Source organism: Triticum aestivum, chromosome 5B, assembly GCF_018294505.1.
Source record: "Triticum aestivum cultivar Chinese Spring chromosome 5B, IWGSC CS RefSeq v2.1, whole genome shotgun sequence".
In the NCBI taxonomy this organism is placed as follows: domain Eukaryota; kingdom Viridiplantae; phylum Streptophyta; class Magnoliopsida; order Poales; family Poaceae; genus Triticum; species Triticum aestivum.
This window is the reverse complement of record NC_057807.1, coordinates 285,094,542-285,113,705: the sequence shown is the minus strand read 5'-3', so window position 1 is coordinate 285,113,705 and position 19,164 is coordinate 285,094,542. Positions and strand designations below refer to the sequence as shown.

Genomic DNA, 19,164 nt, shown 5'->3' with positions numbered 1-19,164 from the left:
TTACTAACAATCACTAAAAATCAAATCTAAATTAATTAACCTTACCTTAAATCACTCAATCACTTTAATTAGAAAACATTTTCTTTCCTAACTGCACCCCGCTTAGTGTGCACATAACAATCTGAAGTAATTAGAGTCACATGATTGAATCCATTTATTTAGAGCGACATGATTGAATTCATTTATTAACAATAATCCTCACCAAAAGTGCGTTTAGCAATTTTAGAGGGCGGACCAAAACTCTGCCATCCGCTCGCCCACGTTTGTTTAGGTACATGAAAAAATGGCATAATATATGGAAACAACACGACCGGGGCGGCGGCGCAATCTTCGGGGATAGGGGATCGGAGGAGAAGGATTGGCCTGGCAGCATGATCGGGGTGCTTCCCCGCGGCCGCGGCCGTCCTCGCGATGCCACCTACCCGAAATCAACGCTGCTCCCTGCCGTCAGCCGAGGCGACGCCGCCTGCCCTCCTACCCACAGTCCGCTGCCGCGTGCGGCTACGGTGGGAGGAGTAGCAACGGGGCCGAGGTCCTTCATGCGTTCCGGGATGGAGGCCATGATTTCGTCGAGGTCGTTGCTGCCTCCTACACTCAGGGTGTGTCGCCGAGATCGAGGCGAGCATGAGGAGCTGTGGCCACCGCCATGGTCACCCCATCGCAGGGGATGGAGCACGCCGTCGGCCTACAGCTTGTGGAGATCACTGTTGCTCTTTAGGTCGCGTGGTGACCGGATCTTGCCGATGTGTCCCTCCCCGATGACCTCCTCTTCGCCCGGTTGGCCGGCATGGATCTCACCACTGTTGCCCTCAACTTCTCTGCCTCGAGCTCGACGGTCAGCCACCATGGATCCCCCAGCTGGAGGGTCACGTGAACCAGCTGTCCTCCCATGCTGCAGCGGCGAGAAGGTGACATGGCTCTCCGTACACGAAGAGTGAAGTTCAGTCAAGTACTTATATATTTGGCCTCTACTGCTGATCCATGTACATGGAGAAGAACAGACAACCGCTCATTCATGCTTCGTTCCACTCCTTTGATCTACATTACTGGAGGTGACATTTTCCTATCTCTCTATGTTGTAACAAGCCTGCTGCTTGCATAGTTAATAGATTTTTTATTTAAATTTATCGCTGCTTAGTGCTTTGTGGCAATTGTTCACCCAAGATTCTTATATATAATCTGAGCGTATGTAGGCATACTTAGCTTTGCTATTCCATTTTTTCTGGCGCATAGAAATAAGAGTATTGTCCAGGTTAGGTATTCAATTGAGTATGATATTTGGATTGCTATCAGAATGTCTTTTCTATGCATGTGATTTCTCACATCTGGTTATAATATTTGTGAAGACGTGCATTGCACGTGCACTTGAAAGCGGGCCCGTGGCCCGCGCTGGACGGCGCCGACACCGACCCGAGCCACCTTGTCCGCGTATTCTTGGAGCTGTCGCTGGTCGATTTACTTGAAATTAATTCCCTCAGTTCTGGTGGCAAATATAATACACATAATTCATATTGTTATGCACTAGCGTGTATGTGTGAAATAGATGGATTATGGCCCCGTACCCAATAAGATGGATATGTGTGTGTTAGAGAGAAAGGGAGAGGGGGATAGAGAGTGAGGAAGAGGGAGGGAGAGTGTGTGACTGTGTGTGTGAGGATTTGATGGTAAAAAAGATTGTCAATGTCGTAATATTGAACTCTTAAAGTTAATGTGGCCCCGTTACAACGCACGGGCGTTCTTCTAGTATTAATGACAGTAACCCACAAGTGTAGCGGTCAATTATTAGTAGAAAATTCAACCACACACGCGAGAGATCCTTGTTGATCCACTCTTCCCCGTGCCCGTGAATCGCCTGGCCGGTTCGCTTGGTTTCCTTCTGTCTTGTGGTTTTGAGTGGGAGTGGCCGGTTTTGATGGCTCAGGTCATTTTCCGTGGGGGTGTGGCCGGGTTTTCAATTAACAGGTTGTTGGGTTCCCTTGGCCAATCCTCGATGACTGTGTTTTATTTGGCGATGCCCTGCTGAGCGGTCTGCTCATCGTCCACCGGCAATACACCCAAAATTGTAGTGATATCATTTTTTTGCATCAAGGTGTAAAGGATTAGCATTGTAGATAAGGGTGTAGTATGCAGTGATAGTCACATTTAAACTCATGATTATTTTCACAGTTCTGAAATGAAGAAGCACCGGAGCATGATTTTATTTTTCTTACAATACATTCACCCGCTCAAGAAAATGATTATGTATCGCCAAAGAAAGTCATGGGTAGTGATCATCATTATTTTTCATTTGTAAATACAACACAAATACAAACACAATATGAACATAATTATTTGCATACAATTCACGAAAAACATCGTTCAAATAGTTCACCTAACTTCTCGGTTGCATTTGTACGGGCTTGTCTTCAAAGAAAGCTCCCCGGATCGCCCTCATCGAGTCGTTCTCCCTGGTGTACTTCCACATTGAATGTGACCAAGCTTGCATCGCCTGGATACCTGGCTGGGAGCCACGTGCATAGCGCGCACCAAGGTTTGGCCCTGGTCGGCTAGCTTGGTCACCCTGCGGTGAAGACTCTGCGTCGAGTTGGACTCTGCCGAATTGTTCTAAGGCTCCAGGAATAACGCCTGAAGTGGGTAGCCGACCTAAAGGGTGTGACAATCCCAGGCCGGATACGGTTATCAAGCTCTACATCTGAGATGTAGGACCATTCTTGTTGCCACTTCTTATTTTTCTCCGCGAAGTCCTAGGGCAGATACCCGTAGCCGGCCTTCTTGCTGATGTCGGCTCTGCCACACTCCCAGGTTCGTGGACATTGGTCTGCAGCTTGACGCAGAAATACTTCCTCCACAAGCCGAAGTGCGTCTCAACGCAAAGGAAGGCCTCATACAAGGTGATGAAGCACGCGATGTGCAGAATGTAGTTGGAGGAAGGTAGTGGAGTTGCAAACAATAAAAGTGTATAGGACTGTGGAATACAAGGATATGGAAGGGAATGAAGCTGGCCCTTTCATGAGGCTCTGGCTGTGGTAGCACCTCCGCTCGAACATCGTCGTTGTTGGCCACGATGACCGACGAGTGCATGATGGCGATGGTGGGAGTCGGCAAGGCAGTATAGCTATTTGCATGTGGCCATGTAGGGCATCTATTTTCCCTTCGTCTTGGAGGTGACCTTCCCCTTGGAGGGGGGGCGGTGCCGCCTTTGCCGGTGTTGACGGCATGGCCATCCTTCATCAGGCAGCTAGAACAGCCCATGGTGGTGCGATGGTGCGGTAGAGCACCCAACGAGCAGTGGAGTGCGACGATAGTGGAGCTGTGGTGCGACAAAGAAGAAGGGAGCTAAGAGGTGAGAGCGTAAAGCCTTCTACTGCTCTATCCATTCCCTTATATAGGGGGGTGGGAGTGTGAAACGCCGGCAGGGAATCGCTACCGCGTGGTATCATATCCCTTCATATCCCCACGACAGTGTTAATTGGGCGCAGGGATTGAGGGGCCCTTAGTTAATCCCGCGCGGGGATCAAGGTGTTGATGGGACGTGGCATAGGTGGACCCCATGCCCACTTCCACACGTCATGTTGACCGTCCGGCCACGTCAGGCACGTGGTCCAATGTGACCTATTGATTAGACTAATATGGTTTGAGAGGACGAACAAGTTGGACTTTCAAGACATCATGCAGGAATTTGGCCCACGAGGAGGCTAATTGCACATAAAACTTTGCGGTGCAGGTCGACTATCTTCATCGACAACTCAAGATTAAGGTTGCTCGCACCACTTCAGATGAAGTCCGGCATGAAGGCCGATAGTGAGCGGATGGTGTTGGGGAAGCTTCGTTAAACTCGTTTCAACCTCGCGACCGTAGACGACGTTCAACTCGAGGTGCAGCCGAGCTTGAAGACCACCTCAGGGGCTACAGGTGGTGTCCCGGCCTAGGGTTCCCTCACCACATTGGTTCCCGGCTTGGTTGGTCGGGTTGAGGATCCCTAGGTTGATTCGTCCCAGACCACGTTGGGTGACCCATAACGCGTTATACAAAGACTCTGAATGACTTGCAGTACAAGATGAAGAGTCTATCTCCACCGACATAACCGACTAGGATATGTAAACCTTTTTTCGATAAAGGGCGCTTTTATTATCTCAAAATGTAGCATCAAAGTGATGCAAAGCATTAAGAGTATCACCCGGCCTCTGCATAACTAGGATGCACACAGCCAAACACCAGTAGTCTGATAAACAAAAAGATAAAAGACCAACAATTCGGCAACAGTAGAGTCCATAGACCGACACTATGCCTATGTCGAAAGAGATGGTGGACCGAGCCGGAGATTATGCTGCTATCCATGTTGGGTAAAAACCTCCGTAGCCACCTGCTCCAACAGCGTACACACCGCCTTGAATAGCGGTTGGTACTCCGCTCGTTGTAGCGTACACCACGTACGAAGCGAGTGCGTACAACGAAAAATAACCTGCAAAGGAGAAATAGTTTTGTCATTAAAAATAACATTATTTCTACATAGCCAAAGCGACCATAATAAGGCATACGCTCCCACCCTTATTAGCGTTTTGTATGCATTTGAAATACCGTCCAGCCAATGACCAAAAATATTGGCAACACTTGTGGGTGGATACAAATTTGACGCTATTTGGATGGCTGACCAAGTAGAACGCGCAAACTTACAGTGAAGAAAGAGGTGTTTAATTGTCTCGTCATGAGTACAAAAACAACACTTCTTACTTCCCGACCAGTTGCGTCGTGCGAGGTTGTCTTTACCTAGGGCCCCTTTGGACTTTACCTGTACTTTATACACACTCCATCAGAATATAAGCAGTGATCCGGGATAGTCGATAGATACAAGACAATCCCTTTGGACTTTACCTGTACTTTATACACACTCCATCAGAATATACACAAGAAGTAGTAAGGTTTTACCTCCGACGAGAGGGCCCGAACTTGGGTAAACACTCGCCTCCTGTTACCATCGAGTCTATTCACCTCTCCGGGATACCCTACCGAGGGATCTGCAGGAATCGTCTCCAACAGATCCTATGCAGAATGCCCAACACGTCGCTGCACTTGTTATTAAAGACCTAGATATTTCTTTAGCTGATAGAACTAACACTTTCTTTCAAATAAAAAAGAACTCATCCACTATTAACACTGTTTTGAATGAAAGTGGTAATAAGAGAGAAAAAAATTAGGCAAATAAACTCAAGCAATTCTAAAGAGAATCAAAACGCCCTCAAGATCTAACACAACTTTTTTGGCCCAACTAAACCATGAGAAACTCTCTTATACTATTACTCAGTATTTACCACAGGATTTTGCGAAGCAGAAACTCCTTTTTTTCATGTGCACAATCGAACTCCAAGCTTTTCATCCAAGACAGTGACCATTTTAGTCACTAGGAGCCGCACTGTCTCCAGCTGTAAGAGTGTTTCTGAGCCAAACAGCACGTGGTTAATTAGCATATCGGTACAAAATAATCATGGATTTGGCAGACGTCAAAAGTAACTACGGAGTACATAGTATCAGATCAAAGGGTAAATAAAAGCGCTGAACACAGTGCACTTGTCCCGGTAATGTGCACTGAATCATAGTCGATCTACAAATAGTATTTTCAAATGTTTATTTTTTTCAATTTTTTTCATGCCTATCATATAGTCATGTGTGAAGCCACGCGTCTCCATATCCAGTTGATAATCATATATTCATATCCATTTCGTGAAATCTCAAAGTTTTACTGGAAGTTGTTGGCTCCCCTTTCACACCGACAACTCACTCATGTAATTCTGATTTGTTTCGGAAGAGCATCTAGATATTCTCATTCTTGCCGTAGGTAATCCGCACTAAGAGGATGTGGTTTCCAGGACGACTAGTTAGCATAGACGACATATAGTAGTGATAGTATAACTAGACCGGGTAAGATTAGTCTTCTCGAAAAGTGAAGATTTGATACCTAATTGGCCCAATAATTGTCTCTCAAGTCCCATGAGACGGTAGCAGAGGCAAATTGGTCGATGATACCCTCCGTGTTGCTCTTAACCATGGAAATTTGATAGCAAGGGTACTAGTTCCTTTCAGGGAATTTAATTCAGTACACATGTCACTCCCTGCCTACTCTAACTTGCATTCTATCCTAATTTCTTGGAGTTGCTTAGATATCCACTGATCCGTTCGACTAGAGATCATATTGGACTTGTCATTCCATTAGTTTCTCAATTACTTGTGCGCGAAAAGAGAAAAATGGCTCTAGACTAATTTTCAGTTCAGCTTCCAAATTTTGTTCAGGCCCAGCGTTTACTCAACAATATCTTTTTTTAGAAAAGGAGGAATATCCCCGGCCTCTGCATCTGGACGATGCATACGACCATTTTATTAATTATTAACACAAGATCTTACAAAGTTATACAACAGTAAGCCCAAAGCCACCATCTAAGCAACATCTGTCGCTACTCCTATCCTGTTAATGAAGGGTCGCTGATAGTCTAAGCCTAATACCAAACAGACCTCGCAGCCAAACCTAACATCTAAGACCTGAGGTCCCAACCAGGACGCGTGCCGGGTATGGGCACCCACCAGTCCGGCGTGCTCCTCAACCAGGACGCCTGCCGGGTATGAGGCCGCCACAGCCACCTGCCACCAATCCATCTTCAGAGCCGTACTGCTGCATCGACCTTGCCCGGTCTAGCTGCTGCCGACGCCACCACGACGCCAGACAGCATCGTCCTCCTGCGCGTGTCCATCACCACACATCTGACGCCAAGCCTCCGCTGCTCCATGCCGCCAAGAGCCGCACCATCAATATGTAGAAAGAAACACTGCTCCACCGAAGAAGCCATCCGCTGATCCCTCGAGCCTGAGTGCATCTCCAAGAATGCCGCCCCAAGGGGGTAAGGACACATGAATGCCGCCGTCATCCGATCAATTGATCTAGGGTTTTCCCCGGAGGTATTGCGTGGGTTTAGGATTTGTACCTTGATGATGCCTTCATGAAGGAAACGATGATAAGAGCATCGTCATCACCGGCTCCGGCCAATGACTGAACACCAACTTTTCACTCGGATTCGTCCCAAGAAATCCACCCGACAACCTGTGCACTATCTCGACTGCCTTCAAAGCCCCAAATCTAGCCGCCTAGATCAGGCGACCGACGGCAACAACAGTGCCACCGTAGGAGCCCTGGCACACCCGCCACTGCCTGAATGCGCCACCACTGAAGCCTGGGAGGAGGACTCCCACCCCACCTCGCCAAACCGCGAGAGCCGCCGAGATCGATCCCGCACGCTCATCACCGTCTCTGATCGGAACCAATCCGTGGCAAAACCACGAGAACGCCGACGCAGATCCGCCTTGGATATGGACTGCACCACGCCAGGCCGCCGCGGGAAGCCTGAGCTTCACCTCCCGCCGCCGGTCTAGGGCCGCCGCCCTAGGATCCTGATATGGCCAGCCCGGACCTCCACGGCGCCCTCTTCACGCTGCCGCCAGCGGCGGCTCGCCACCAGGCAACCGCGCCGCCGCCCAAGGCCTCTGCCCGGAGCACACCGTCGCGCCACCATGGATCAGATCGCCGCTACGCCGTCACGCGCGTGGAGGTCCCGCCCCACCCCCTCCGACGCAATCCAGGGAGAAGAGCCTCCACCACCGCCGTCCGCCCCTGGGCTTAGCCCAGTGGCGTCCTCTGGCGGTGGCGGAGGGAAGGGAGGGAGGTGGTGGTGACCCTGGCGGCTAGGGTTTGAAGAGTCGCCCGAGTCGCCCGAGACGGGGGCAACGCGGGGCAGAGGAGAGGGAATGAACGGGACTGGTTATTTTTAATGCTTTTGCTAAACATCATGTGCCTGAAAGTTGTCCACACGTCAGTCGATTTCAGCTTTCCCCCTAGCGCGAGACGGGGGAGGCCGCAGATGGCTATGGACCCCACGGCGATTGCGAGTTGTGAGCGAGCGGGATCCGACAACGCCAAACGTTGGCAGTGAGAGCGAGTCCGATGGTTGACCGTTCGGGTCAGGGGGGGTGTGGGGTCGTTGTTAGTGCTAGAGAACTGGGGACTCAGAGGGATAGCCAGGACAACAGCAACATGGCGGTGGGCGACAGTTCATGAGCAAGTGGGGTAGAGAAGTGCGGTAGCGCCCGGGTGATGGGTACCGGCTGTTAGGCCGGCATCGCTTGGCGGCGCAGGAGAGGAAGAAGAACAATGTGCGCTCAGTTGATAGTCGTTGAATGTAAATCTAACGCTCCAGAATTTGGACTGACGCAGACACCTGACCAATAGGGAGTCCCAAATCTTAACTATGCAAAGCTCGTCGGTTCACCTTCTACCAACTCATATAGTCGGATATGGAATTGTGACATACGGTGAAATGCTGACTGTAAATTAGGCATCTGCCAAACTAAAATCTGCAGCCGAATGGGCTTTGCACCTTCATGGACCCGGGGAGCTAAAAGTAAAAATGGTCCACCGGATCGAAAGGTACATTACATTTGATATTTCAGAAGAAAAAGGTGCACATCATTTTGTCACGAGCACGAAGTGCTTTTTAGAACGCGCAAACAACTCTTTACAGTGGGACAGGGTAATCCTATAAATGCCTCTTTCGTACAAAGGAGTATCATAGGCAAACCCACGTCTCGATCCCTTTCTTTTCCTCACGTTCTTCTTTTCAGGGCACGTACATTGCATCATTCGGGAGCAGTTAATTATTTTCTTTAGAAACCACTGATAGAATGCCGTCGGAAGACCCAAAATATGTCTATGCGAGCACATGCGCAAGTCTAGTACTTAAAATCCAATGGACTGATCCTGCCATAAGGAACTTAACTAAAGAAGATAAGCTTAGTTCACCCGCAAGAAAACAAAGAAAAAAGAAAAAAGAAAAAAAAAGATAAGCTTAGTTCATGGGAGCCGTTAATTATGATCCCATTTATGCAATTAAAAATCAACCTAACGTGACACGTAATATTGTGACCTAAACATTTTTTAACACAGTATAATCAAAGTTACTCGTATACATGAGCATACACTCACCTCTATGAATGCACGTATGCATACTCAACCTAACATGACATGTAATATTGTATCCTGAATATTTTTTTAACACAGTACAATCGAATTCACTCGCGTATACCCATCTCAATGAACGGAACACACACATGCATACTCAACCTAACATGACACGTAATATTGTAACCTGAACATTTTTTTAAACACAGTACAATCGAATTCACTCGCGTACACCCACCTCTATGAACGCATGTATGCATAGACTAAGCCAACATAGGATTGAGATGTTACGAAGTCACCACAGACGTCTCGCAGTTGACGAGAACATCTCCTCCCATTGTACAAGCATCGACGAAAGACTGAAATAAATCTAGGAATAATGCGACACCAATGTCAAGTCTAGGACTTGAACCTTGGTGGGCTCGGGATACCACCGTCCTCTTAACCATCCAACCACAGTTTGTTTTGCTATTGTAACCTGAACATGCAGTACGCATGTCATGGTCCCGCTTCCATCCAAATGGATATCTTTCTAAATATACGTACTAACAAAGGACTGGGCACAACAATGTTTGTAACCCCAAAACTTCGTGCCAGAATCAAAACAATTAGGGCATCTTCAACGCTGACCTATAAGTTTGCTTTGACATCCGTCCGTGGATGGAGGGACCAGTTCGTAGGCACGAATGTGAAAGCTTGTCATCCAAAGCTATCCGCATATGCCCGGTTACATTTCAAATGAAATTCAACAAAAACGAATAAATTTGATTTAAACTAAAACAAACCGAACTTTTTTTAGATAAAACCGGATGCTTTTCATCTAAACTTGGACAAATTCTTTACATTTAGACATTTTTCTACCAGACTAGACTCTAAAACTAGACTAAAACGACCGCCTGTGCCCGTTCTTCCCCATCTCCAGCCGGCCATGAGCCTCAAACAATGAAGCCCCGGCCCCTCCCCAGTCCCTTCGCTGACATGTCTTTCCCATGTCCAGCAGCCCGCTCATCGGATTGCCGGATGCCCTCGAGGGATATGCTTCAGCTAGATGGGGAGAATCGAAAATGCTAGACCTAGGTAGTACTACGTGCTTCCTTCACGTAACCTTCCTAACAAACCTATCCACCCCCTGATTTCAAGTGAGTGGGCCCCCTCCCCTAATTTCATCCAACAGAAAAATGCCACGCAAGTCATTACGTAAGTTAAGTAAAATTGTTTACGTAGGTGTAGCATTACTCAGGGAAGAATAACCCCCGCTTCCCTCGTACCTTCCCTATGTCCGACAGCGCCGCTCATCGGAGTGGCCTCCGCTTCCATGAAGCAAGTATCGAGGGCTTCTTTCACTTGTTTGTTTTCCTACAACGGTATCTCTGAACTCACTCGCAAGCAAATTCGGAAATGAAAGAAGGCAGGGTTGGTTGTGACGATGGTGGCCTGCGAAGAGGGCAAGACACCGGCTGTGCATGCTGGCGGGAGCCTTCAAGGGATCATAGCGGTGGCGGCCTCCCATGATATACCTTTCCTCGTTGTCGGCAACGGCCGCAGACTTGTTGGCCGCCTTGTTGATCTCCACGACACCGACTTTTTTCGCCCCTGGCAGGGCGCGATGGCGGATGGCGTGGGAGGAGCGATACGACACTTCCTCGTCCACGACAGCATCTTTGCCCATGCCGCCATGCTCCTCCACGAGTCGGCTTGGAGCGGCCACTTGCTCCTCCGCGTGCAAGACTGCAACCTCGCCCTTGGTACTGACGGCCTCGAGCGGCGAGGGAGATCGAGCAGTGAGTTGTCTAGCTCGTATCCGGCGGGCTCGGTGGGCCATCTAGCCGACTTTTATGCCGGAGAACCCCTCTTCCTACTCACTGGATGCCATGGATAGTGTGGAGAATATGGTGCAAGGAGGAGACGGGGAGCGGAGGTGTGGTGCGGTTCTTGCCCGGCGCCTGGTCTCGTTTAAATAGCCGGTGGACGCGAAGAGCCAACAGACGTTGTGTTTAATGTCGTTCGGCTTACGAACGGACATGTGCACGGAGTAGGTTCCTCAGCACACATGCGACTTTAATGAATGCAGACAAGGAGGGTGTTCAACCGGGCGTGTAGCAGGCAACGCTCTTGGCCGGCGTCAATGTAGAGCGGCCGCTCACAGCGGCATGAATGAGCGTGCAGCTGGCACCGGACGGGAAAGCGCACGTGTGAGGGAGGAGGGGGTTTGGGTGGGCCAAGGCCGTCAGAAGCGGCCATGGCAATGGTCCGGACGCCCGCAACCCCCTCCCCCCCACACACACTTTATCCCCGGTTTGCGGGGAAAAGTGCGTCTAGGCCGCCGAGCGTACCGATAAAGGCTGTTGGATGGCAACACACATCCAGATCGCGCGGTCCGGACATATGCGGGCGGTTTGATATTCCGCATTGAAGATGCCCTTAAGAACCAAATTTAAAGTAGGTGATACTTCGTTAAAATTAAGTCGATTTTAATATACTGAATCTAAAAGAAATCTCAAATTTTGAATATGTCGGTGAGGCCTGATTTTTTTGTGTTATTAAAAGTTTAAACCTTGCATGTGATAGGCAACACATTTTGAGGTTAACTAGGGAAATGATTGGCATGGTTCACAAAAGGTTCATTTATTTCTTTCTAAACTACTCTCTCCATTGAAATTAAGCGGTATTTTGATCATCTAACAAATCCACGCCTTAGCCAACATTTGAATTCAATATTATATACGGGTTATGTGACACAAAATTGATATCAATGCATCCACCTTCCAAAGTTCTTTACTGTGATTATGACCTTATTAACAGTAAGAAGAATAGTCTGAAATAAATTGTGTTAACTGAAAATTTGAACACTCAAAATACGCTTTACATTTTCCACTGGAGTGAATAGGCACACACAACCCTCTGAATTATGTATGCCCTAGGAGAATAACTACTATTACCTCCGTTCCAAGAAACTTGTCTTAGATTTGTCTAGATATACTACAATCAGAACCATTATTCCATTTAATTAGCAAAAAGAGATGTACATACATTTATCACTTATTTTACAGAAATTAGAGCTAAATTTTGTAGTGGTGAATAATGAGGATGTACCGCTGAACTACTACCTCAATGTGTCAGGGGGTTGTACTTAATGTAAGTACTATTTTCTTGCATTAACAATTTAACATGGAGTATAGAATTATATTGTCAAAGTTGCACTGCAATATAAACTCAAAACAAAACAAGTTAAATTCATTCCTAATATATGTATTGGACGCTGCTAAAACCTTCAGGAGAAGTCACTTCGAGTTGGACTATCTTGTTGGTCGTAGGGTGCATTATTTTGACACAGGAGCCATAAGATTTTCTGTGAGCTAGCTAAAATGATATAGCTAGGCCTAGGCAGCTGATTAAATCAAACAGGCTCTACCATTCACCGATCGACAATGCTTGCTTAGCATAGTAGTCATTAGAAATCAATTGTGCAGGAAAATAGTGCAGGGGTACAGAAGAACATACGTGGATGATACTTGAAAAAGGAATATATGGGGATATAAACTTTGTTGCTTTCGTAATTCACTTGTTGAACTCATGTTCTTCTCAACAAGTACACCACCATATCTGCTTTGCGCCTTTTTGCCTCCGCATCACTTTACGTGAAGAATCCAATACGATGACTGGATTCACCTAGCTAGCTAGTAATAAGCTAGTACTTCCTCCGTTCTGAATTACTTGTCTTGGATTTGTCTAGATACAGATGTATTTAGACTCATTTTAGTGCTAGATACATCCGTATCTAGATAAATCTAAGACAAGTAATTCGGAACGGAGGAAGTAATAAGCTAGTAATAAGAGAGAAAAGAAAGAAAGAAAGCAGAACGGAAAACAATGGTGTCCAGGCTATTGCTGCTGGGGTATCGATCGTGCCTGAAAACTAAGTAAGTATATAGTTACCTGTGAGTTGTCATCACATTGGGGTCAAAGAGCTTTCTAAGGCGTCAGCACTTCCTTTCTCCGTCTCCCTGTTACTTGTGCATTGCATCCGTAACTGGATTTGGCATGGTAACCTCAAGATTTTATTCACTCCGAAATGGTCTCTCCACTTGGTGTATGTCTATGCCCAGAGGATTAAGATGGATCTTTAAAGAAAGTTTATATTCCAATGCAAGGAATCGATCGTATCGTATCCACTTCAAGCATATAAATACGTAGCTCACCAATGCAAACTCTCACTGCCATGCACATTTGAGCTTAATTAGCTAGCTAGCTTTTATTTTCCTTGCGGGAAAATTAGCTAGCTAGCTGGTGCCAAGTCTTCCGATCGAGCCGGCGATGAGCACGTCGAGGAATCCGCTGGTCGTCGGGAACATCGTCGGAGAAATCATCGACCCCTTTGATGCTTCGGCGGTGCTGAGGCTGTTCTATAACAACCGCGAGATGACCAGTGGGTCTGGGCTGAGGCCGTCGCAGGTGGCCAGGGAGCCGACCGTCCAGATAACCGGCTCCCGGGGGCGCAATGAAACAGCACTATACACGCTGGTGAGTCACCGGCAAACTGCATCAATCGATGCTTATCGTCCTTTTCGGAAGAAAAAGAAACTGCTGTCGTCGTTGCTGCTCCTTCTCATGCACGCATGTTGCTGCCATGTTCTGTTACTAGGTGATGGTGGATCCTGACGCACCTAGTCCAAGCAACCCTTCCAAAAGGGAGTACCTCCATTGGTACGTACTGTACGTGCTAAGCTCGAGCTAATCATTAATCAACCATTCATTTTTTTCATGTCAACCCTAATTTCTTGTATCAGTTGATGCCTCATCATCTCCTAACACAAATACGCCTTTTTTTATTTGCTGTGCAGGTTAGTGATGGACATACCCGAAGGAGGTGATGTCAGTCATGGTAAGCGGGCGACTTGGCAGAAATTAATATGGACAAGTTCCATGCGTGCACTAACCAGCTGCTGCCACGTTCACTAAGAGGATTGAACATGCATGCATGTGGATTTCGCATTGTAATACTCCCTCCGTTCCTAAATGTAAGTCTTTGGAGGGATTTCACTATGAACCACGTAGGGATGTATGTAGATACATTTTAAAGTGTAGATTCACTCATTTTGCTCCGTATGTAGTCCATAATGAAATCTCTACAAAAACTTATATTTAGGAATGGAGGGAGTATACAGTAGTACTACTATATGTGTTGAATTATTATGTGTTAAGTTTTCTTACTCCGCCGATCCATCGAACGTGTCAGGAACTGAGGTGGTGGCGTACGAGAGCCCGCAGCCCAAGGCGGGGATCCACCGCCTGGCGTTCATCGTGTTCCGGCAGACGGTGAGGCAGGTGATCTACGCGCCGGGGTGGCGCCCCAACTTCAACACCAGGGATTTCGCGTCGTGTTACTGCCTTGGCGCGCCGGTCGCCGCCGCCTACTTCAACTGCCAGAGGGAGGGCGGCTGCGGTGGCCGGAGGTGCAGCTGAAGTTCACGGCGACAAGGCTGTCCGACCGTCGTCCATCATCGACAACAGGACCCGATCTGACCTAATCATTGAAGGCAAAGAAAGTACGACATACACATGTACAACGTATAGTATATATAAGTATGCATGCAGACATGCATGCCGTGCATTGCGAGAGAATGCGTGCGATTGCCAAGATAGAATATGGTGTATGTATTTGTATGTGTGTGTTTTATTGAGCTTATCAGCATGACAAGTACTAAGAAGTACTAATATCTGTAATATAATATTTGTGGTACACTGAGGTGATCTTGCTCACATGTTCTTTTTTTTTTAACACAGTACAGACGCAAGCGCTCATATACACGCGCACACACTCACCCCTATGAACGCACACACGCACATCCTATTCCTATGAGCATCTCCTCCTCCCACTGAATGCGCATCACCGGAAATCCTGAAATAAATCCAAGAATAAATGCGAGCACCAGGATTTGAACCCTGGTGGGCTGGAGATACCACAATCCCTCTAACCATCCAACCACAGGTTGGTTCGCTGCTCACATGTTCGGTATATCTCCTTTTCACGTGAAAAAGTGTTCTATATAAGTATCTTATACCTTGTATATCTAAATAGTCAGCTCATAACAACATATTTTTCTCAACATGCAAGCATGTCATCTCAGCATTCAACATGTATGGATAAATGATCATCTCAACTTGCGACCATGAATAAGAAAAAGACACCTCAAGAATTTCCATTCTATTATGATATTTATATCATATGAAATATTCAAACACATAATCATATGTATTCTTAGTTTTTAGTTTACATGTCATTACTCCAAATATTCATTTTTCACACAATCAGTTCTCATTGAAATATATTTCAAAATATTCTTGCAACAAGGTGTGCCATCTAGTTACATAAAGTTGTGAGCTTAAGGACATTTCTAACCGATCCCCTAAAAGTTAGTGGAGTAGAAGTTGGAGTAAAGTTAGTGGAGTAAAATTTTACTCCACTAACGGTGGCCGCACCTACTCGATGCCCTATAGTTAGCGGAGTAAAATCAAATTTGTGGTCATTTTGTATACTAGCCGCACAAACACAATCCCTACACAATACACATCTTAAAATCATTCAAATTAAAGCATGGATAGCAATAATCGTCATAACATAAAGTTTCATCACCGTGTTTTTCAAATTTGAACATCACTTCAAGCACAATGTTTGATTCAAAATCACCACAAACATAGCGTGCATATATTGTGGATCGAGCCAATCTTTGGCATGCACCACCACCCTCTCGGCCACCACCACTCAAACGAAGTCCTCGGCAAAGAAATCAACCTCGACATCCTCTCGGCCACCATCACCACCACCACCACCATCCTCTCGGCCACCATCACCATCCTCTCAGCCACCATCACCACCCCCTTGGCCATCTTCACCAGCACCCCCTCAGCCACCACCAACATTCCGAAGAGAGGCCAAGATTTCTCCACGAGTGTGCTCCCAATACTTTCCTATGATTTCATCCATTGTGTTTGGATTCATGAACATGATAGCACGCTCTTAGGCCTTCTTCGCATCATGAATCCTTTCCTCCTCAAGTGCAAGCCTACGCTCCTCGGTCTTCAACTTTCTCTCTTCGGCCGCCAACTTGGTCTTCCATTTCTCATCCTTGAAGGCCTTGATCTCATTCCACCTCGCTATCTTGTCTTCTTTGCATTCGGCCGCCAACACCTTCTTGGTCTCGATCATTGCCACAAGTTCATCCTTGTAAGTGCCACCGAATGCATTCCTCTTCTTTCTTTCTTTTGCAATCTTGTTTCCTTCCGGTCTATTGTTGGTATCTTCATCAACCTCGTCGTCATCCTCAACAGATATGCACAACCTTGACCTCTTCGGAGTGGTCTCCACAATTCTTTGGACCCACTTCTCATTATTGCATAGCTCTTTGTAGCAATGATGCAAAGTGAATGGCTTGTGGCCAAATTTGGTGTTCCGATGCTTGAATAGCTCTTGGATGTAGGGGCCATACTCCGCCACTTGCACACCACTCGGTGGAGCATAGTTCACTTGGTCGATGCAACCGGACCATCGGTTGGATTGATCACGGATGGTGCTCCAACGATGCCCAAGCGAACCTTGTGTACGGCTTGATCACACGTCCATGGAGATGTTGTAGTAGTCAGTGATCCTCTCCCAAAACATGGTCTTGGTTTGATCCGTTCTGATCATTGCATCCATGGAGATCGCACACCAAGCGTCGCAAAGCGCAAGGTCCTCCCTTTGGTTGTAGTTTTGGGTGCTTGCTTCGGTCACCTCCACCACCTCCTCCTCGGCCACCACCTCTTGGACCTCCTCCTCGGCCTCCTCTGTGTCTTGGGTGGCCAAATGATCCCAAAACGAGTTCGGCCATGTTCATCTCCGCTCTACAATGTCAAAGCAAGCACTATAAATAATCACTACCGATCACGAACAATCACTATCGAATACCAATGGGACACGATGTTTTATTTTTACCTTGTTGGCATTTCATCGAGCACTCGGTGGCCGCGCTTTTTGTTGCCGGCTGCGGCACCGCTCGTGCCGGAGCAGTCGCCGTAGGGGTAGCCGGAGTTGACTCATGAGGCTTAGGCTTTGGACGAGGCGCCGCCGCGGTCTTCTTCATCTTCTTCTTGGCAGCTGCCTCGGCGAGCGTTGCCGCCGCCGCCATCAGCTTTCGAGCCTGTTTGCCTCCGGTAGGTGCGGCGGGAGGGTGGCATACCGTTGCCGGAGATGCGGGGGCCACCCCAGACAGCATTGGCTTGGTTGGAGGCGGAGCTTGGACCCGGTGGTTCTTTGTCATCCCCAAGCTTTTTTTTGGCACCGGCGGCGGCGTGTGGGTGGTTTCCGGCGGAGAAAAGCCGGCGCCGGTGGTCGGAGGGGTGAGTGTGTGTGTGTGTGGGGGGGGGGGTTGGCTTTCCATTCCGGCCGGCTCGGAGGTCATTGGTGGCGGCGGGAGGCAGTGCAACACGGGAGGGCGAGAGGGAGTTTTACTCGGTTGCCGCAATATGGAGTATATTTAGGAAATCTTGGGGGAATAGGGAATTGGAGTAAAAACTATACTCCGTTAACGTTTTTAGGGGATCGGTCGCCGTAAGGGAGTACACCGAAAATTTTACTCCCTTATGGCTGTATTGGGTATCGGTTAGAAATGCCCTAAAGTAGAGAGAAATTTAGCCCACAAGCACCCGCAATGGAGGAGAGCGTACAAATATTTAGGAAATATAAATAGCATATTAAGATCCATCATGAAATACACTTTCATCTTGTTTATTTGGTTTCGTAGATGTTGTGAGGCTCATCTATATACTTACAATATAGGAAGGTGAAGTATTTTTCTTTTATATATTTAACCAAAAATATTATCAATCTACGTGTTGACCAAGGATTTGGTCAGTTCACTTGGATGGACTTATGAAAGAATAATATCTAACCTCACCCATTGAGGGAGTCCTGGATTAAGGGGTCCTCGGACAGCCGGACTATATACTTTGGCCGGACTGTTGGACTATGAAGATACAAGATTGAAGACTTCATCCCGTGTCCGGATGGGACTCTCCTTTGCGTGGAAGGCAAGCATGGATATTTGGATGTGTAGATTTCCTTCTCTGTAACCGACTCTGTGTAACCCTAGCCCCCTCCAGTGTCTATATAAACCAGAGGGTTTAGTCCGTAGGACAACAACCATCGTAATCATAGGCTAGCTTCTAGGGTTTAGCCTCTACGATCTCGTGGTAGATCAACTCTTGTAATACTCATACCATCAAGATCAATCAAGCAGGAAGTAGGGTATTACCTCCATCTAGAGGGCCCGAACCTGGGTAAAACATCGTGTCCCCTGCCTCCTATTACCATTAGCCTTAGACGCACAGTTCGGGACCCCCTACCCGAGATCCGCCGGTTTTGACACCGACATTGGTGCTTTCACTGAGAGTTCCACTGGGTCGTCGCTGTAAGGCCTGATGGCCCCTTCGATCATCTTCAACGACGCGGTCCAGGAGGAGGTTTTCCTCCCCGGACAGATCTTCATATTTGGCGGCTTTGTATTGCGGGCCAACTCGCTTGGCCATCTGGAGCAGGTCGATAGCTATGCCCCTGGCCATCAGGTCAGGTTTGGAAGCTTAAACTATACTACTGACATCCGCGGAGACTAGATCTTCGACGGATTCGAGCCCATGATGGGTGTGCCGAACAATCACGACGGACATGATCTTGATCTGTCGTTGGACAGTATTCGGGAGTTCGCACCCGCGTTGGCGCCGGGAATCAATCCGGAGCAGATCATGCCTTCCGAGGACGGGTGGATGGACCCCGCCACAGAGGCCGTACACTCATCGGCGCCCGAGCCAAACACTGAACCCGCCTCCTGTGAGGTTGGTGTCATCGGACCCCCGGACTCTTCCCCAGTTGCAGGATCCGAACCGCGTGCATCCGTGCCTATTGAATCAGATTGGGCACCCATCATGGAGTTCACCACCGCGGATATTTTTCACCACTCACCCTTGGGTGATGTGATGAACTCATTAAGGTCTCTGTCCTTGTCAAAAGATTCTTTGCCGAACTATGTCCGGCTCGAGTGGGAAGCGGACGGCAAAGAAATTCGCTCCCCGCCCACCACCCACTTCATAGCCACTGTTGACGACCTAACCGACACGCTCGATTTTGACTCCGA

General features: G+C 47.7%; 1 protein-coding gene and 1 pseudogene across 1 annotated transcript; one reads left to right on the top strand and one right to left on the bottom strand.

The window, feature by feature from the left end:
* The first annotated feature begins 13,235 nt into the window (after positions 1 to 13,235).
* Positions 13,236 to 14,758, top strand: LOC123115998 (protein FLOWERING LOCUS T-like). The gene is made up of 4 exons (XM_044537022.1): positions 13,236 to 13,519; positions 13,641 to 13,702; positions 13,840 to 13,880; positions 14,235 to 14,758. The coding sequence occupies exons 1-4, from the start codon at positions 13,313 to 13,315 to the stop codon at positions 14,459 to 14,461; spliced, it is 537 nt and encodes a 178-aa protein (XP_044392957.1). The 5' UTR covers positions 13,236 to 13,312; the 3' UTR covers positions 14,462 to 14,758.
* Positions 14,759 to 15,653: 895 nt separating this feature from the next.
* Positions 15,654 to 17,163, bottom strand: LOC123114749 (uncharacterized; annotated as a pseudogene).
* Positions 17,164 to 19,164: the final 2,001 nt, after the last annotated feature.